Source organism: Prionailurus viverrinus, chromosome E1, assembly GCF_022837055.1.
Source record: "Prionailurus viverrinus isolate Anna chromosome E1, UM_Priviv_1.0, whole genome shotgun sequence".
In the NCBI taxonomy this organism is placed as follows: Eukaryota; Metazoa; Chordata; class Mammalia; order Carnivora; family Felidae; genus Prionailurus; species Prionailurus viverrinus.
This window is the reverse complement of record NC_062574.1, coordinates 24,788,466-24,809,334: the sequence shown is the minus strand read 5'-3', so window position 1 is coordinate 24,809,334 and position 20,869 is coordinate 24,788,466. Positions and strand designations below refer to the sequence as shown.

The 20,869-nt window shown below is 36.5% G+C and overlaps 1 protein-coding gene and 1 non-coding gene across 3 annotated transcripts in view; one reads left to right on the top strand and one right to left on the bottom strand.

The window, feature by feature from the left end:
- Positions 1-20,869, top strand: part of USP32 (ubiquitin specific peptidase 32) — a 243,099-nt gene that overhangs the window by 210,456 nt on the left and 11,774 nt on the right. For both annotated transcript variants that reach the window (XM_047832929.1, XM_047832928.1), the window contains exons 23-29: positions 562-736; positions 1,693-1,844; positions 3,070-3,181; positions 4,572-4,783; positions 11,041-11,225; positions 15,297-15,383; positions 16,310-16,430. In XM_047832929.1, the coding sequence (XP_047688885.1) occupies positions 562-736; positions 1,693-1,844; positions 3,070-3,181; positions 4,572-4,783; positions 11,041-11,225; positions 15,297-15,383; positions 16,310-16,430 (1,044 nt within the window). The remainder of the gene's footprint in view (positions 1-561; positions 737-1,692; positions 1,845-3,069; positions 3,182-4,571; positions 4,784-11,040; positions 11,226-15,296; positions 15,384-16,309; positions 16,431-20,869) is intronic.
- LOC125152288 (U6 spliceosomal RNA) lies at positions 20,708-20,814 on the bottom strand. Its single transcript, XR_007147137.1, has one exon. It is a non-coding gene; the product is annotated as a U6 spliceosomal RNA (small nuclear RNA).

Below are 20,869 nucleotides of genomic sequence, written 5' to 3'. Positions count from 1 at the left end.
TGCCAAAACAAGGCATCTTTAATGAAAAATTTTAAATGTTGCCTTTTTACATTGTAAACTTATGGGAAAGGATGCAGGACTTATTCAGTAGAACTTCAGGAGTCCCCATAATTGCTAAAATGATGTGTACAGTGATGAATATGTATGTTTTATCTGCTCTTTAATGGACAAAGAACTTTAATTCTCATCATTGTTACCATGGTAAGAACAAAAAAATGGGATTTTCCATCTGAATTTAATATCATTTAGGTTGAACAGAAAGAATCACATTCTAATCAAGAACTGGTTTTCTCTCCTATCTCAGTAGGCCAGTACATTTTAAATTACATATCTGAATTGTAAATTTGCAGGCAGAAAGTGTCTATATCTTAAATGAAGATTAAGGATTATGTTCTTTTTTTTTTATTGGAGTATAGTTGACATAATGTTACATTAGTTTCAGAGGGTTATATTCTTGGCATTTAAACCTAAAATATTTAACCAATTTATTTGAATTTATGTAGAAATAATTATTTTTTGAATTTTGAAAAAAGAAAGCTCTCTGATCTTTTTCCTTGCTAGGCATGGGACAACCATCTCAGAAGGAATAGATCGATTGTTGTGGATTTGTTCCATGGGCAGCTAAGGTCCCAAGTCAGATGCAAAACGTGTGGGCATATAAGTGTCCGATTTGACCCTTTCAATTTTTTGTCTTTGCCACTACCAATGGACAGTTATATGCACTTAGAAATAACAGGTAGGTCACAAAGTTCTGAAAATCTACTTAACTTCAATGTCTTCTACATTGATCAGGTAGCCTGAATTTGAATTTCTTTTTTTTTTTTTTTTTTTTATTGTTTTTTATTTATTTTTAGACAGAGAGAGACAGAGCATGAACGGGGGAGGGGCAGAGAGAGAGGGAGACACAGAATCGGAAACAGGCTCCAGGCTCCGAGCCATCAGCCCAGAGCCCGACGCGGGGCTCGAACTCACGGACCGCGAGATCGTGACCTGGCTGAAGTCGGACGCTTAACCGACTGCGCCATCCAGGCGCCCCCTGAATTTGAATTTCTAAGTATAGTCATTTCTTTATAATGCATTCTCATAGGGGCACCTAGGTGGCTTAGTCAGTTAAGTGTCTGACTTTGGCTCAGGGTGATCTCATGGCTCATAGGTTCAAGCCCCATGTCAAGGTCTGTACTGACATCTCAGAGCCTGGAGCCTGCTTTGGATTCTGTATCTCCCTCTCTCTGCCCCCCCCCCCCCAAATAAACAAACATTATAATGTATTATCATAAAAATTGGTCAGCATGTTATAATCCAACAGTGTAATTTCAGGCAGGAACTCCAGACCCTGGAACATGGGACCACGCCTTGTGCCCATTGATACCTCTGTTAGTTTCAAACATGCCAGAAACTCTTTAAAATCTTACAAAACCACTCACATTTCTATATCAGATGAACATCAAAAAATAATGATTTCACTCAGTATCATCCCTGATGATACAACCATCTCTTGTAGTTTACATGTAAAATAAAAATTCTAGACTGAAACGTTTGCTGTTTCCAAGACACACACACACACAGACACACACACACACACACACACACACACACAGACAGACACACACACACACACACACACACACACACACACAGTAGAGCTTTCAGTGAAATGTGCATTATACCTAAAAGATGTTTTCTCTTTACTAGTTATTAAGCTGGATGGTACTACCCCTGTACGATATGGACTACGACTGAATATGGATGAAAAGTACACAGGTTTAAAAAAACAGCTGAGCGATCTCTGTGGACTTAAATCAGAACAGATCCTTCTTGCAGAAGTACATGGGTCCAACATAAAGGTAATATTGATTATTCTTTCTAGGATACCCTTGATTCCATCCTTTAAAGATCACAGTTTTCTCAATTAATTATTAAATGACTGAAGGGGATATCAAAACACGACAAAGAATGAACAAAATTTAACAGTTTCCCATCCCTGAAACTTTAAAAAGGGTATCTACCAGCATAAAGAAGTAATAATGATAGTGGCATTAAAAAAAAATTTTTTTTTAACAATTTTATTCATTTTTGAGAGACAGAGACAAGAGAGTAAGCAGGGAAGGGGCAGAAAGAGAGGTAGACACAGAATCCAAAGCAGGCTCCAGGGAGCTGTCAGCACAGAGCCTGATGCGGGGCTCAAACCCATGACCATGAAATCATGACCTGAGCTGAAGATGGACACTTAACTTAACCAACTGAGCCACCCAGGTACCCTGATAGTGGCATTTTAAAAGAAAGGAAATATAAGCCTAGCGCTATCTGTATGGAGTAATCTAGCTACATCACTACAGTATTGATTTCCCCCAGTGACTACTGCTGCTACACTTTACAGGTTTTTGTATTACCACTCTTACTAGAATTCTTCCTTGGTTAAAGTATTTTACATATTTATAAATGTATGCTTTTACTATTTATTTATGAATATATATACCTGGCCTTTCAACACACTAAGATGTTAGAGAGCAAAGACAAATTGACATAAATCACTTCTTCGTGCATACCAGCTGGAGAAGCAAGCAATTTAATAAATACATTGCCTGGAACTAATATTACGCTATATATGTATTAACTAGTTAGGATTTAAGTAAAAGCTTGAAACAAAAATAAATAAAAATTAAAATTAATAAAATAATAATATATTGCCTACCCTCAATTGAACTCCTACCATTGATATTATTCATATTCATCTTTGGGCTTTCTGAACAAACTCCCAACTGATGTTTTCTCATGTGTAATGCAAAGGTAAGATCTCTCTGAGGTTTGGGATTTAGATGCTTGAAATGAAGGACAAAACTTAAGCCATCAGTTATTCAAAACAACTTCTTTCCTATGGAATGGGATAACATGTTTTGTCGGTGAGGTTAGTTTTCTGTCAGTTTATCAAGCTTTCATCTTTTAGCTGTTTGAGAAAAGTTATTCAGTCATTTTGTTTGTTTTATTCGTGAAACCATCTAAGACGTTTGTTTCAAATGATTTTCCATTTTATATGAAACATTTCCTCCTTCTCATCCTCTTTTTCTGTAGAATTTCCCTCAAGACAACCAAAAAGTGAGACTCTCAGTGAGTGGATTTTTGTGTGCATTTGAAATTCCCATTCCTGGATCTCCAATTTCAGCTTCTAGTCCAACACAGACAGGTAAGATAGAACTAGAGCTCCTTCTCGTTATTTCAGCTTTAAATATTGGCCTAAGGGTTTATATTTATTTGGGCTAAGGATATTCAGGCAAAAGAATTTTGGAGACTGATGGAAACCTTGGTGATCATTTGGCTCAGATTCCTCATTTTTTAGATGAGGAACCTAAAATTCAGGCAATGTAAGTGACAAGCAGATGCTTATTTAACTAAGTCTACCACTGGAATTCAGATCTCTTAATTCTTTTATCTGATACTAACATGGCAACAAATGGTGTGAGAGATATATAATATACTATCAGAGAATAAAACAATAAACATGACAAAAAGAATCTATTTAAGTGGGGGTAGGAAATAACAAAAAAAGAACCTGTTTAATATGCATGTGGTTTGATATGGTTATCACTTAAATCTTTTTGACCATTAACATTGTTGGTCTGTTCCTCATACTGCTTATAATTAGGTTTATTTCCTGACTATAAAGGGCCTCATAGAGAATGAGGCTCCTCTTGTTGGCACTTAGTAGAGTATTGATAGTGGGTTGATGGATGATTTAATACTGCTTTTTTGTTTAGATAATCACTGTTCAATAGAACTGTCTGCAATGATGGAAATTTTCTGTAATCTTTTCCATCCAATAGAATATTCACAAGTCATATGGACTGTTGAGCACTGTTGAGACTAAGAGAAATACATTTTTAATATAATTTAAATTTAAAAGACATCTTTCATCATTTGTAACAAATATATCACTTTGGTTGGGGGGATGTTGCTAATGGGGAAGGCTTTGCATTTTTGGGGACAAATGCGAAATCTGTACTTTCCTCTTTATCTAAAACTAATCTAAAAAATATTTTTTAAAAACTAAAATGAAAAAAAAAGGAACATCTAGCTAGAGACTGTTGTTTTCAACTGAACGTTTTTAGGGGAATAGAGAAATGAATTCGTAGAGAGGGAAAAGAAAACAAGTGGCAGAACTATTTGTATGTCCAAACTATTTGTAAGAACAAAAAAATGGGATTTTCCATCTGAATTTAATATCATTTAGGTTGAACAGGTATGATGCTGATAAAGATTCTTACAAAAATTTTACTTCTACTTTTCAGAAAACTAAAAGAAAACCAACTTTTTTTTTTTTTACTTATACTTCCAAGCAGTTACTTCCAGCAGTTATTCTTGCTTTGTCATTTCATCTTAAGTGTGAGTTATAGAAGTAAAATCTGAAATTAAAATCTTCCAGTCAGTCCAGAATTTTTATTTGAACTATTATTTCTCCCTGTCCTTTGCTAAAAGACACTCTACTACAGTGGTCTTGGTCCCCACATTATTTGAGAAAAGAGCAAAGATGAAAACACCACAAGCTTATGATGCTGTACTTATCTATGAATTTGTAGATTTCTCCTCTTCCCCATCTACAAATGGAATGTTGACCCTAACAACCAATGGAGACTTGCCCCGACCAATGTTTATACCCAATGGAATGCCAAACACTGTTGTGCCATGTGGAACTGAGAAGAACTTCACAAATGGAATGGTGAATGGTCATATGCCATCTCTTCCTGACAATTCCTTTACAGGCTACATCATTGCAGTCCACCGAAAAATGGTTAGTTTAAATTAGGCAACTTACTGCTCATCTTAACCAATGTCATTTGTGAAACATAGCCACTTTCTGTCTTTGAAGCCTCTTCATTGTGTTCACTTTCAGGGTGTTATTGTAAGTGATCAGAGCCAGGATTTAGTAACACACATGCTGGCCATTATATGAAATACCATTCCTCAGTGGCGCCTGGGTGGCTCAGTCGTTTAAGTGTCCGACTCAGCTCAGGTCATGATCTCACAATTTGTGGGTTCAAGCCTGTGTCAGCTCTGTGCTGATGGCTCAGAGCCTGGAGCCTGTTTTAGATTCTGTGTCTCCCTCTCTGTCTGCTCCTCCCCCACTTGTTCTCTCTCTCTCTCTCTCTCTCTCTCTCTCTCATGCACACACACGCACACACACACACAAAATGAATAAACATTTTTTAAAAATTTGAAATGTCATTCCTCACTCATATTAAGCAGCAACAGAATGGCTGCTACATCCAAATACTACTCCCTTTTTAAAAGTTTGTGTCTCCCATATTTTCATGTAGGCATGTACATTTTCTCTGCCATGTAAGCATGGATGTATTTGGAGGTTGGTTGGTTGGTTGGTTGGTTTTTTTGGAGAGAAACAGGAACATTCTTGGGTAAAAACAAGCTGTTTCCTAGGACTTCTGTAACAAATTAGCACAAATTTCATGGCTTAAAACAACAGAAATTTATTCTTTCATAGTTCTATAGGTATCTCAAGACATCTGAAATCACCAGGGCTGTGCTCCCTCCAAAGGCTTTAGGGGAGAATCCTTCCTTGCCTCTTCCAACTTCCATAGGCATTTCTTATCTCATAACTCCAATCTCTGCCTCCATCTTTACATGATCTTCTGCTTCTCCCTCTGCTGTTCACTAGTGAGATTTACTGATAGCACTTGTCATTAGATTTAAGTACCTAGAAATAAACTCCAACAGATACACAAGGTATCTATATGGAAAGCAATAAAAATATTGATAAAAATTAAAGAAGACTCAAATATTTGAGGGAAATAGACCATGTTCATGGATTAGAAGACCAGATATTTCAAAGATCTGAGTTCTTCACAAACTCATCTACACATTCAGTGCACAATCCCAATATAAATGCTTACTATGTGTATGTATGCTCGTGTATGTAAACTTGATAAGCTGATGCTAAAATGTGGAAGCAGAGGGGCACCTGGCTAGCTCATTCAGTAGAGTATGGGACTCTTGATCTTGAGGTCATAAGTTCAAGCCCTATGTTGGGCACAGAGCTTACTTAAAAAGTAAAAAAATTATTCTCTCTCTCTGCCCCTCCTGTGCTCTATCAAAATAAAGAAACTTAAACAAACGGGGGGGCGGGGGCACTGGGGGGCTTAGTTGGTTAAGCGTCTGACTCTTGGTTTCGGCTCAGGTCATGATCTCATGGTTCGTGAGTTCGAGCCCTGCATCGGGCTCTGTGCTGACAGCACGGAGCCTGCCTAGGATTCTCTCCTCCTCTGCTCTCTCTGTCTCTCAAACTAAATTAAAAAAAATTTTTTTTAATAAGAAAAAGTAAAAAAAAAATTAAAATTAAAAAAAATGTGGAAATACAAAGCACTGGAGTAACCAAGACACTCTTGAAGAAGAGTAAAGCATGATGAATTGAGCTACAAGATATTACAATTATTTTATAACACTTAAGTACTTAAGACATTGTGATATTGGTATGAGAAAAGACAAGTAGTTAACAGTGGTTTAGAATAGAGAACCCAGAGACAGATTCACAAATGTATGAACATTTGAGTTATAACAAAGATAGCATTGCAGAGCAGTGAGAGAAAGGCAATTTTCTTGGTAAATGGTGCTGAGATAATTGAATAGCCATATGAAACTTGACACCTACCTCTTACCACATAATGTTCAATTCCAGGTGGACTACAGAACTAAATATGAAAGCAAAACAATAAAACAGCTCCTAGAAGATAATAGGTGAATACATTCATGACCTTGATGTAGGAAAAGACTACTTAAATAGGACACAAAAAGCACTAACCATAAAGGAAAAGATTAATAAATTGGACATCATTAAAATTAAGAACTTTAGTTCCATCAAAAGATGCCATTGCATAGAAAGGCAAGCCTTGGAGTCAAAGATGTCTGCCACTCTTATAACCACAAAAAGACTCAATCTAGAAAATACAAAGAACTCAGTTGGGTATCTGAATCTTGATTTTGGCTCAGGTCATGATCCCAGGGTTGTGGGATTGAGCCCCACAGTTGAGCCTCAGCTCTGTGCTGAGTGTGAGCCTGCTAAAGATTCTCTCTCCTTCTGCCCCTCTTCCCTGCTTATTCTGTGTCTCCCTTTCTCAAATAAAAAATGTTTTTGAATAAAAAATGGTTAATTTTAAATAAGCACTTCACAGAAAGGATATACAAATAGCCAGTAACCATATGAAAAAGTGATCAGCCAGACTACTAACCAGGGAAATACAAATTAAAGCTCCATTAGCATATGACCGCACACCCACCAGAGCAGCTTAAACTGATTAACAGTGATGATGAGGATATTTGAGCAACAGGAACTCTCATACACTGCTAATAAGAGTATAAGTAAATACAGCTCTTTTGGAAAGTAGTTTTCTAGTTAAAGGTAAGCAATTCTCCTTTTTAAGCATCTACCAAACAGACGTGTGTATCAGGAGATATGTACAAGAATATTCATTCAGCAGCATTAGCATTAGCAGCATTATCTGTAATCGCCCAAAGCTGAAAACAAAAAATAAAAACATTAAATGTCCATTAGTAGTAGAAAAAGGATAAGGAAGTTGAGACATTCATATGATAGAATATTCTACAGCAATGAAAATGAATGAATTTAGAGTTGTCCCCAAAATAAATGAATTTCATAAATCTAATGTGGAAAAGAAGCCAGACACCAAAGAAATATAAAATATATGATTCTTTTTATAAATAAAAACTTTAAAAACAGGGAAAATGAAATTTACTGTTTTTATGCATAGCCTATGAAACTATAAAGAAAAAGCAAGGAAGTGATTACCATAAAATTAGAAAAACTGAACTTTTGAAGGAAGGAAGAAATTGTGATTGGGAGGAAGCAGAGGGAGGCTTTTGGAGTGCTAGCTGTATTCTGTCTTTGACTAGTGATTATACAGCTATTTGCTTTGTGATAATCCTTTAAAATGTACTTGTCTACCCTTTTGAATTAATAACTCATGACTTAAAGTGAGCACCTGACAACGTAGATGACATTCTATGGGCCACGTTCTAGACAGGATTGTATGGGATTATATGAGTGGATAGAGAATTAAGGCATCCATTTGTACTTGGTATTGGCTTTAAGTACAGCTCCAACTACTCCCATCAGCATTTCCCTATGTCTCTCTCTCTCTCTTTTTTTAACCAAGTATTATCAGATTATAAATTAAGAATTCTCATGTACTTTTTAAAAAGTCTTGGAAAACCACTCTCTTGAATTTTCATGAATATGTTTTATAGAACACTTGGTAGGTACTAAAGCATTATATACAGTTTTTTGTAATTATTAGACCATAAAGCCACATTGTCAACTCTTAATTTTCACCTTTTAACCAGTTATCGATTTCCAGTTTCTTTCATGATCTAGACAGGTGCTTTAGGAATACCTAAAATTGATTTTACCATCTGTCTGTCTCAAGTCAAGTCCCTTTTCCTATTATTTCTGTGAAAGGCAACACCATTCTTCCATGCTAAAAGCTAAAGGCTGAGAGTATCCTTAGATTTTTTTCTCCCCTTTTCTTCTAAAACCCTATATTCAGCATATCACTATGCCCTTTAATTTCTTCTTCTTTTTTTTTAAAACAATGTATTTTTTGAGAGAAAGAGAGAGCACGAGTGGTGGAGTGGCAGAGAGAGAGGAGAAGAGAGGATCCTAAGTGGGCTCTGTGCTGACAGCAGAGCCTGATGTGGGGGCTTGAACTCACAAACCATGAGATCATGACCTGAGCTGAAGTCATACAGTCAACAAGCTGAGCCATCCAGGCAACCCTTAATTTCTTTTCTTTTTTTTTTTAAGTTTATTTATTCTTTCATTTTTGAGAGAAAGAGCACAAGTTGGGGAGGGGCAGAGTGGAAGGGAGACACAGAATCCGAAGCAGGCTCCAGGCTCTGAGCTGTCAGTACAGAGCCCAAAGCGGGGCTTGAACTCAACGAACTGTGAGATCATGACCTGAGCCGAAATCGGATGCTTAACCAACTGAGCCACCCAGGGGCCCCATCCCCTTAATATCTTATTTTAAAATACTACTTGAATTTACCATTTCTTCATTTTTATTGCCACCTTCTTTCAGACCTTTCTGATCTCATGATTGAATTACTTTGAAAGTAGTTTATTTTTTGTCTCCTCCTTTCTACAAGGTAAAAGATGAATAAGAATGAGACAAGGCAACCTAGGCAAGAATATTCAGAAAATAGAGAAATGGGAAAACGGTATTGATGCGACAAATAAAGGAAAAGTCAATTTAAAGGAAAAAAGAAAGAAAGAAGTGGTTTACATGGACCAGAGAAATCAAAAGAGTGAAAATTGAAGTTTCGCAGTATAACTGAGTAAAGAAATGGAGCAAAACTACTTTGAACAGTTGGGCCAAATGAGTTTTTCCAGCTGGGAGGAAAAGTTGTTAGGAGAGAGCAAAAGGAGGATTCCTGGTGTCGGAAAGCTGGGAGTGTTATTCCCATGAGGAACTGAGTAGTATCTCCCAGTGGTACTGGGAGAAGTTACCTTCAAGAGGATGAAAATTTTTTGTGGGTTTAGAAAAGAGCTACACTGAGGAATGAAGAGGTCATTGCTTAGATGATCTCATTTATTTAGTAAAATAAGTCATCTGCTGAGAGAGTGGAAGAACAGTAGAAGTTTAAGGAGAGAAGAATTAACCTATATTTTTAGATTTTTGTTTTATTGGTTGTTTGTTTTTTTTAGAGAGAGAGTGTGCACACAGGGGTGGGGGGCAGAAGGAGAGGGAGAGAGAGAATCTTAAACAGGCTCCACATCCAGCACAGAGCCTGATGCAGGGCTTGATCTCATGACCACAAGATCACGACCTGAGCTGAAATCAAGAGTAAGATGCTCAACTGATTGAGCTACCCATGTGCCCCTGTTTTTAGGTTTTTGAAAAATAGTTATTCTGAATTCTGTCCACGTATCAACTGTGAGTCTTATGTTCTTATAAGCATCTAGACAGGTGCTTTAGACATGAAATACAGTCTTAGAATCATGTTTTTAGCTAAGCTTAAATGAATAATGCAAGGGGTGCCTGGCTAGCTCAGTTGGTAGAGCATGCAACTCTTGATCTCATGGTTGTAAGTTTGAGCCCCATGTTGGGTGTAGAGATTACTTAAAAATAAGATCTTAAAAAAAAAAGGGTTTAATTTAAAAAATGAATAATGGCAAGATAAAATGCTTGAGAATCTGAAATAGAAGTCTTTAAGAAACTAGCTAACCGTTGGTGAGTTTGTAAGTTGTTGATTTAGCTTCTCTAACTACTACACAAAGACCACACTTAAAGAATTAAATGTCCAAGTGCTCAGCAGTTTTTTGAGTAATCCTGAATTGCAGTCAACCTTTTATTATACTAAACTTTTGTTTTATTAAGCAGCCATTTCCAAGCTACTTCTGTGCAGTATCTCTATATTAAGGAATCTCCTTAACTTACTAAAAGCAAATATTTTTAAAGTTTACTTTACTTTTATTCTATCACGTAATTAAAAAACAAAAAAAGACTAAAGTCAGCTCAGCTACTTTTAGGAAGGTGCATAAGTTGTTATAACATTAAATGGCTGGGTTTCATATCTTCCCAACAGTTTAGGAATTGCTGCTCTAACAACAGCTGTCAACACCTTTTTAGAAAATTGTGTTTTGAGGCAGTTTGGTTTACTGGCATCCTTTCTAGAGAAAGGATTTTAAGTGCTTTTAAAAACCTTGAGTTAGGAAACTATTACTAGTTTTTACATGTAGTTCTGTGTGTGTGAGAAATATTTATCAGAGAAAACTAGTTTGAAAATACTAAATGCTGAAAAGTTTGATAGCAGTTCTAAAATTGGCAATACTTCAATCTTCAACCTTCCACTCTAAATAACCATATTCTCTATATTAATTAAACGTGGTTTTATAAAGAGAAGTGTGGTAGGGACTACTTTGAAAATGATACTGTTGCCTGTTATTGGCTGTCTTAGAATGAAAGGGAGGAATCAAAGGCCTGTCTTCTCAGCCCTTTCTTCTCTTGTTTGTACATACAGATGAGGACAGAACTGTATTTCCTTTCATCTCAGAAGAATCGCCCCAGCCTCTTTGGAATGCCACTGATTGTTCCATGTACTGTGCATACCCGGAAGAAGGACCTGTATGATGCGGTCTGGATTCAGGTGTCTCGATTAGCCAGCCCACTCCCACCTCAGGAAGCCAGTAACCATGCTCAGGATTGGTGAGTTGAGAGGGGGATAAGCCTGGACAGGTGGTTTCCAAACTCAGGAAGAAGAATTTACATGAATTCTATGTAATATATAGGACACATTCCATGTTAAGTTAATCACTCTTTGAAGAGCCATCCAGAAAGCATATAATTCAACCATGTGGTTTGATCTATTGAGTAGGAGAGACTGTACAACTTCCTTTCATGACCTAGACATTCTAGTGTCTAATAATCCTTTCATTCTGTACTCTCTTACCTGAAGTCCCTCCTGCTAATGCTTTAAATGCTTCAGTATTATCCTTGACTTCTGTTATTGCAAAACTAGGGAGTATAAATTCACCAGGGAGTTTGTATCCTCTCAACTTGCTGGAATGCAGAATGGAAACAGTCACGTACATTGCTATACATGAACTCTGAAAAATCCCCATACCATAACAAATGATTCAGTTGGATTGTTTCCATGCCTTGTTAGTTTAACATGGAGGGCCACCTGCATGGCTCAGTCTGTTAAGTGTCTGACTCTTGATTTTGGCTCAAGTCATAATCCCAGGATTGTGGATCAAGCCCCACGTCAGGCTCTTTGCTGAGTGTGGAGCTTGCTTAAGGTTCTCTCTCTCTCCTTCTGCCCCTCTCCCCTGTGCGCTCTCTCTCTCTCTCTCTCTCTCTCTCTCTCTCCTCAAATTAAAAAAAAAAAAGTAATTTAAGAAAAAAGAATAAATCTTAAAGGAAAACTGCAAATAATAAGCAATTTAGTTGAGGAATGTCATGTTAAGTAAAAATGACAATAGGGCAAGATTAAATTTGAAGTGAAAGTGTGATTAAATTGAAGAACTTCCAGATGAGGACTTTTCCCTGGGCTTGCTAATGAATTGGATATGGAGTATGAGGGAAAGAGGAACCCAAGTTTGGTTATCAGCCTGAGCAATTGTTTGTGAATGGTGGTAACATTTAATGTGAGGAAAACTGAGGAAGGAGTAGGTTTGAGCAAGAGATGACAGGAATCAAGTTAAATTCAATATGTATGTTATATTTTTAAGTGGGATATAGACTTCAGTGTCCTTTGTTGGAGATATAAAAATATAGGTGTCATCACAAATAGTTGGTATTTAAATCCCTGAGACCAGATGATAACGTTTAGGGAGTAAGAGATAGAGAAGACACTCCCCCCCCCCACAATGTAATTCCTGATGCATTCCAACATTTAGAGGTTGAAAAATGACAAAAAAGGAGATTGAGAAGAAGCAGCCAGTGACGAAAGAAGAAAATTAGGAGTGAGTGGTGTCCCAGAAGTGAAGAAGTGTTTAAAGGAAGAATGATCAGTTTCAAATGCTACAGAGAGATTTAGTAAGAAGAGGCCTGGGAACTGACCACTGGACTTGATAAAATGGCAGTCTTTGGTGACCTTTGCAAAAGTTATTTTAGTATAGATGGAATGGTAGATGAAGGCATGGAGGTTAGAATAAAGAGAAAATAGTCCTATAGGCAATAAAAAAGATAATAAGAGTTAGTCTTTTAGAGATAACACAATGAAATATTTATGAATGAAAATGATAAAATGCCTCTGATTTCCTTCAAAATAATCTAGTGGGTCACAATAGCCAAGAGGTGGAAACAACCCAAATGTCCATCAGCAGACAAATGGATAAACTGTGGTATGTACATACAGTGGAGTATTTGTCAGCCATAAAAAGGAATGAAGTTCTGATACACACTACAACATGGTTGAACCTTGAAAACATTATACTAAGTGAAATAAGCCAGATACAAAAGGATAAATACTGTATGATTTCACTTTTATGAGACATTTTGAGTAGGCAAATTCATAGACAGAAATTAGATTAGAGGTTACTAGGGTTTGGGAGGAAAGGAGTATTATTATTGCTTAATGGTACAGAGTTTCTGTTTGGGAAGATGAAAAAATTCTGGAGATGGATGGTGGTGATGGTTGCACAGACAGCATTGTGAATGCCTTTAATGCCACTGAATTGTATACTTAAAAATGGTTAAATGGTACAGGTGCCTGGGTGGCTCATTTGCTTAAGCGTCTGACTCTTGATCTCAGCTCAGGTCTTGATCTCATGGTTGTGAGTTCAATCCCCATGTTTGGCTCCACACTGTTCTTGAAGCCTACTTTTTAAAAAAAGTTGAATGGTAAATTTTATGTATATTTTCCCATTTTTTTTTTTAATGGAATGGAAGAATCTATAGAGCTAGGTTAAGGGTGAATTAAAAGTGGCTGAGGGTTGATGATGATTATAGTTGGGTGACCAATACATGGGGGTTCATTGTACAGTTCTCTATTTTTGTGAGTGTTAATGTCAATAAATTTGAATGTTTAGATTAGATGGACAAATTCCTGGAATCGAGGATCTATATAAAAGATGATTATTTTGAGCGACAGTGGATAAGGAGGAAAGTGAGGATTTGAGAGCAGTAATTAGAAATTTCTCTTTGGTCAAAGAATTGTTAGAGTAGTGATACTTGAATAAGCGATTTAAAAAGTTAGGAGGTAGCTATTGCAAGGTAGGATATTTGGAACTGAACGTTTTGGAGGTGGCAAAGTCCTTATCATGGTTTCATTACCTTTAGCAACCATGTAACAGGTACTACCAGTTGCCAAATGTGGTGTCTTGCATTGCTTCTTATTGGGGCAAGGATGAAGAAAAATACTTGTTTAAGTGGGATAATCAAGGCTGTCTTGCAGTTAAAAGACATTACTCTAAAAATGTTAGGTAGCTTATAGCTTTGAGTAGTTAAGGCAGGGAAAAGGGTGCCTCACAGTGTACCACATCAGGATTCTGATTCAAGAACGCTTCTGGGGTGCCTGACTGGCTCGGTTGGAAAAACATGTGACTCTTGATCTCAGGGTGGTGAGTTTGAGCCCCACATTGGGTGTAGAGATTACTTAAAACAAAAAAAAAAGGAAATATGTCAATATAAATATATATTTTATTTTATATATATATATATATATATATATATATATATATATATATATATATTATATAGTCCGCTCTTCTAAAAACCATTATGATCTTTCGGCTTTCTGTGCTGTGGCAATGTTCTTGTCATGGAAAGGTCTAATTATTTTAGTTTAATGTGAATTAAATCTTGTGATAGAATTAGGGCTGAAGGATAATTGGTAGTTGATTTCATGATTAGCTTATTAGCTTATAAGGTTATTAGCTTATCTTAAAATTTTGTGTGGACCACATGGCCTCTCTTAGAGACATCTGGCAGTCTAGTCTGTCTACCTTCTGTAACAGGGATACAACATGGGAGCCCTGAGTGGGGTTGGTACAGGGCTGCTGCTAATGGGTTAAAATAACTAGCATTGAACTGTCAACCATGAGCATACTGCTCTGACAGATGCCCCTTCCTAGGGTTACTTCAAGAAAAAATGAAAAGGAGTTGAGACCTCAAATAGAAATGTTTTTTATGGGAATGTAAGTTGGTGCAGCCACTCTGGAAAACAGTATGGAGGTTCCTCAAAAAACTAAAAATAGAACTACCCTACAACCCAGCAATTGCGCTGCTAGGCATTTATCCAAGGGATACAGGCGTGCTGTTTCGAAGGGACACATGCCCCCCACCATGTTTATAGCAGCACTATCAATAATAGCCAAAGTATGGAAAGAACCCAAATGTCTATTGATGGATGAATGGATAAAGAAGATGTGGTTTATATGTATACACAACTGAGTATTACTCGGCAATCAAAAAGAATGAAATCTTGCCATTTGCAACTACATGAATGGAACTGGTCAATCAGAGAAAGACAAAAATCATATGACTTCACTCATATGAGGACTTTAAGAGACAAAACAGATGAACATAAAGGAAGGGAAACAAAAATAATATAAAAACAGGGAGGGGGACAAAACAGAAGAGACTCATAAATATGGAGAACAAACTGAGGATTGTGGGGGGGGGGATGTGCTAAATGGGTAAAGGGACACTAAGGAATCTACTTCTGAAATTGTTGCACTATATGCTAACTAATTTGGATGTAAATTTAAAAAAATAAAAAAACAAATTTTTTAAAAATGTTTTTTATACTCTTTGGTTTATGTTCTGTTTCAGTGATGACAGTATGGGCTATCAGTATCCCTTCACTCTACGAGTTGTGCAGAAAGATGGGAACTCCTGTGCTTGGTGCCCATGGTATAGGTAAAGTAATCTTATGCAAAAGAAAAATTTTAGTAGCATTGCAGCTTCAGATATTATACCTTTTGCATAAGGTTTCCAGTTTTTAGAAGTAATACTAAATAATAAGAAGCTTGAAATAAACATCGCAATTGTTGATTCATCTTTTTCTTATGTGGTCTGTAGCTAAGTTTTGCTCTTGAGCCTTAGCTGGTTTTGTAAACTTTGTGATCCTCATTAAATTCATAGTTTATGATTAACATTTATTATTTTATACCTTCTGCTCCTTATATATAAATCAGTTTAGCATTCTGAGCCCAGTAGAACATAGTCTACTTACTAGACTTCGTGGAAGTCTGTTTTTGACTTTTAGAAGAATTATGGAGACTGGTTGGTCAGTATTGTTGCAGCTTGCGAAATATCTGAGTGCTAAAGTCAACAACCTTCAGAGAACTATAATAGACTTAGCAAATGGAATCTAAATAGGCATTGAAATCATGGCTTTGTCATGGTCCTTCCCTTCCCATAAATTTTTACAAACATTTATTTAGTGTGCCACTTTACAAACAAGGAAATAGGCATTGTTACATCAGATGAATTGTCCTTCCTCAGAGTATTAAATGACTAAATTTAGAATTTTCTTAGAGGTATATTATCTCAAATATCCAATCCCCGCATCATTTATCTTCCATAAAGTCCACACATTCATGTGGATTAACAAATGGTTATCAAGTGCTTTGAAAAACCGAAGACTTGAGAAGTAATGAGCATGCTTCCCTGAAATAAAAATAATTACTAATACATATTCATACATTTATCAATCTTAAGTTAGAGGCCCATGACAGATTCTGAACCCAAGAAAGTGGAGAAGTAGAAAGAGAAAATATTTCTGAAAATGTTGATTCTTTCATAATTATTCATTCCTTAGTAGATCATTTTCGTCCCTTTAGATTTTGCAGAGGCTGTAAAATTGATTGTGGAGAAGACAGAGCTTTCATTGGAAATGCCTATATTGCTGTAGATTGGGACCCCACAGCTCTTCACCTCCGCTATCAAACATCACAGGAAAGGGTAAGTACTCAAGGCCACCATAAGATGGTAGTTTTCATAAGTAAAAATTTTCCCAGTTTAACTGTATTGTGACATTTCTGTTTTAGGTGATCTAAATACAATCAGAAAAACATTCATTGGTATTCTCTAAGCCACTTAATATATTGACATGATTACATGGATGTTTCAGTTTTCCCACTTACAGAGTTACTTGTATTGGGACATTACATTTCAGTATATGTGCTGCCGAAGCGAGCACGGGACATTACATTTCAAAAAACACCACTAATAAGTAAATCTTGAAATTCTGGGTATGACTAAGACATTATATTGTTTGGCCTCCAAGCAATAAATACCTCTTTGCCTATTTATTAATTATTATTACAGCTGCAGCATTTAGTAACACTGTAACTTAGCTCGAAGGCATCCCAGGGCTACAGCTGCTTACTGGGCATAGTGATCAGAAAAATTAAAGGAAAGATTGAATATTTCAAGACTGGGCACCTAAGAATGTATCTCAATGGCTATTCCTTCACACTTAGCATTCCTCTACTGGGAAAACAGTTTTTACATTTTGAAAATGTTACTTCAAAAAGACTAATAACTCCATACTAACTATAAAAATATTTATATTTTTATAAATATTAAATATATATTTATATTAATATAAAAATATTAAAATTTTATATTTATAGTTTATATTAATTATATATTATATATAATATAAATAAATATAAATATAAATATATATTATATTTATATTATATATAATATATATTTATATATAATACTATATATAAATATATATTTATAAATATATATAAATATATAAATAAATATATGTTATATATAATATAAATATATTAATATAAAAATATTAAATTTTTATAATTGTTGAAGGATAGATTGGCTAGATAGTTGGTGGATGGAGATATGATGAATCTGATGGAGAAATAAAAGCAACAGCATCAACGGATTTTTTTTTTTTTAGTTACATGAAGAATTGTAGTTGCTTTTGCATTTATGTGGCTCTTGATGGAAATTTCCAGTGTATGATCTGAAAAGCTCTGGAGGACATCCTGCTTATAGAAAAAAGGGCCTACGTGACCTGTTAAATCTCACCCCATTTCCACTTTCAGTGATGCTCTTAGGATACCATGGAAACCAACTTGCTATTGAGATATCCTGCTTTGGTGGGGACTGCGGCCACATGACTAATTTCTTCCTACTAAATTTCTCTTCCTACCTGTGGTTTCTGTATGTGCTTAGAGAGTCACGTAGACAAAGTGATTACCTTGGTTCAAAATTGACATTATTACCCATATATTTTATGTTGTTTATTGCAGTAATTTCCCTTCCAGGAATTTATTCTAGGGAAATACTTTAATGCTGACAAATAATCATCATAGCATTTTTTAGAACACTAAAAAAATTAGACACAACTTGTATTTGTCCCACATTAGAAGATTGGTTAAATAAAGCATAGTATATAAATTTGATAAAATATTATGCAGTCATTGAAAATGATGATTACCAGGAGTTTTTACCATGATTACCATGATACTTAACGATGTGATGGCTTTGTTTGGTTTTTTATTTATTTTTTAATTTACATCCAAGTTAGTTAGCATATATAGCACAACAATGATTTCAGGAGTAGACTCCTTAATGCCCCTTACCCATTTAGCCCATCCCGCGCCCCCCCCCCTCCCCCCCACAACCCTGCCAGTAACCCTCTGTTTGTTCTCTGGATTTATGAGTCTCTTCTGTTTTGTCCCCCTCCCTGTTCTTATATTATTTTTGCTTCCCTTCCCTTATCTTCATCTGTTTTGCATCTTAAATTCCTTATGAGTGAAGTCATGATATTTGTCTTTCTCTAATTTCGCTTGGCATAATACCCTCTAGTTCCATCCACATAGTTGCAAATGTGTATAAATATATACCACATCTTCCATCTGAAGATGGAAGAGTATATACCATTCATCCATCAATGGACATTTGGTCTCTTTCCATACTTTGGCTATGGTCAGTAGTGCTGTTTGTTATAAACATTGGGGTGCATATGCCCCTTTGAAACAGCATACCTGTATCCCTTGGATAAATACCTACTATTGCAGTTGCTGGGTCGTAGGTAGTTCTATTTTTAATTTTTTGAGGAACCTCCACAAACTGTTTTCCAGAATGGCTGCACCACGTTGCATTCCCACCAGCAGTGCAAAAGAGATCCTCTTTCTCCGCATCCTCTCCAACATCTGTTGTTGCCTGAGTTGTTAATGTTAGCCATTGTGACAAGTGTGAGGTGATATCTCATTGTGATTTTGACTTGTATTTCCCTGATGATGAGTGATGTTAAGCATTTTTTATTTATTTTTTTTAATGTTTATTTATTTTTGACAGAGAGAGAGAGACAGAGCAGGGCGGGGGTGGGGGGGGGGGCAGAGAGAGAGGGAGACACAGAATCCGAAGCAGACTTCAGGCTCTGAGCCGTGAGCACAGAGCCTGACATGGGGCTCGAACTCACAGACTGTGAGATCATGGCCTGAGCTGAAGTCGGACGCTCAACCGACTAAGCCACCCAGGTGCCCCTTCTTGTTTTTTAATATTTTTTTAAAATTTTTTGTGGGGTTTTTTTTGGGGGGGGGGGGTTGGGTTTTTTTTGTTTTTTTTTTTTTGATGTTGAGCATTTTTGCATGTGTCTGTGAGCCATGTGGATGTCTTCTTTGGAAAAGGGTCTGGTCTATTCATGTCTTTTGCCCATTTCTTCACTGGATTATTTGGTTTTTGGGTGTTGAGTTTGATAAGTTCTTTATAGGCTTTGGATACTAATCCTTTATCTGATATGTCATTTGCAAATATCCTCTCCCATTCTGTCAGTTGCCTTTTAGTTTTGCTGAATGTTTCCTTCGCCGTGCAGAAGTTTTTTGTTTTTTGTTTTTTGTTTTGACGAGTCCCAATAGTTCATTTTTGCTTTTGTTTCCCTTGCCTCTGGAGACCTGGTGAGTAAGAAGTTGCTGCGGCTGAGGTCTACGAGGTTTTTGCCTGCTTTCTCCTCGAGGATTTTGATGGCTTCCTGTCTTATGTTTATGTCTTTCATCCATTTTGAGTTTATTTTTTTGTATGGTGTAAGAAAGTGGTCCAGGTTCATTTTTCTGTATGTCGCTGTGCAGTTTTCCAGCACCACTTACTGAAGAGACTGTCTTTATTCCATTGGATATTCTTTCCTGCTTTGTCAAAGATTAGTTGCCCATACGTTTGTGGGTCTATTTCTGGGTTCTCTATTCTGTTCCATTGATCTGAGTGTCTGTTTTTGTGCCAGTACTATACTGTCTAGATGATTACAGCTTTGTAATACAACTTGGAAGTCTGGTATTGTGATGCCTCCAGCTTTGGTTTTTCTTTTTCTTTTTCTTTTTCTTTTTCTTTTTCTTTTTTTCCTGATTATCTCAAATTTTTTATTTTTTTATTTTTTTTATTTTCTTATTTTTTTATTATATGAAATTTATTGTCAAATTGGTTTCCATACAACACCCAGTGCTCATCTCAAAAGATGCCCTCTTCAGTACCCATCACCTACCCTCCCCTCCCTCCCACCCCCCATCAACCCTCAGTTTGTTCTCAGTTTTTAAGAGTCTCTTATGCTTTAGCTCTCTCTCCCACTCTAACCTCTTTTTTTTTCTTTTTTTTTCCTTCCCCTCCCCCATGGGTTTCTGTTGTTTCTCAGGATCCACATAAGAGTGAACACATATGGTATCTGTCTTTCTATGTATGGCTTATTTCACTTAGCATAACACTCTCCAGTTCCATCCATGTTGCTACAAAGGGCCATATTTCATTCTTTCTCATTGCCACGTAGTACTCCATTGTGTATATAAACCACACTTTCTTTATCCATTCATCAGTTGATGGACATTTAGGCTTTTTCCACAATTTGGCTATTGTTGAGAGTGCTGTTATAAACACTGGGGTACAAGTGCCCCTATGCATCAGTACTCCTGTATCCCTTGGGTAAATTCCTAGCAGTGCTACTGCTGGGTCATAGGGTAAGTCTATTTTTAATTTTTTGAGGAACCTCCACACTGTTTTCCAGAGTGGCTGCACCAATTTGCATTCCCGCCTATAGTGCAAGAGGGTTCCTATTTCTCCACATCCTCGCCAGCATCTATAGTCTCCTGATTTGTTCATTTTGGCCACTCTGACTGGCGTGAGGTGATATCTGAGTGTGGTTTTGATTTGTATTTCCCTGATGAGGAGAGATGTTGAGCATCTTTTCATGTGCCTGTTGGCCATCTGGATGTCTTAAAAATATGGAACGCTTCGCGAATTTGCATGTCATCCTTGCGCAGGGGCCATCCTAATCTTCTCTGTATCGTTCCAATTTTAGTATATGTGCTGCCGAAGCGAGCACTGGTTTTCTTTTTCAAGATTGCTCTATTTGTGATCTTTTCTGGCTCCATAAAAAT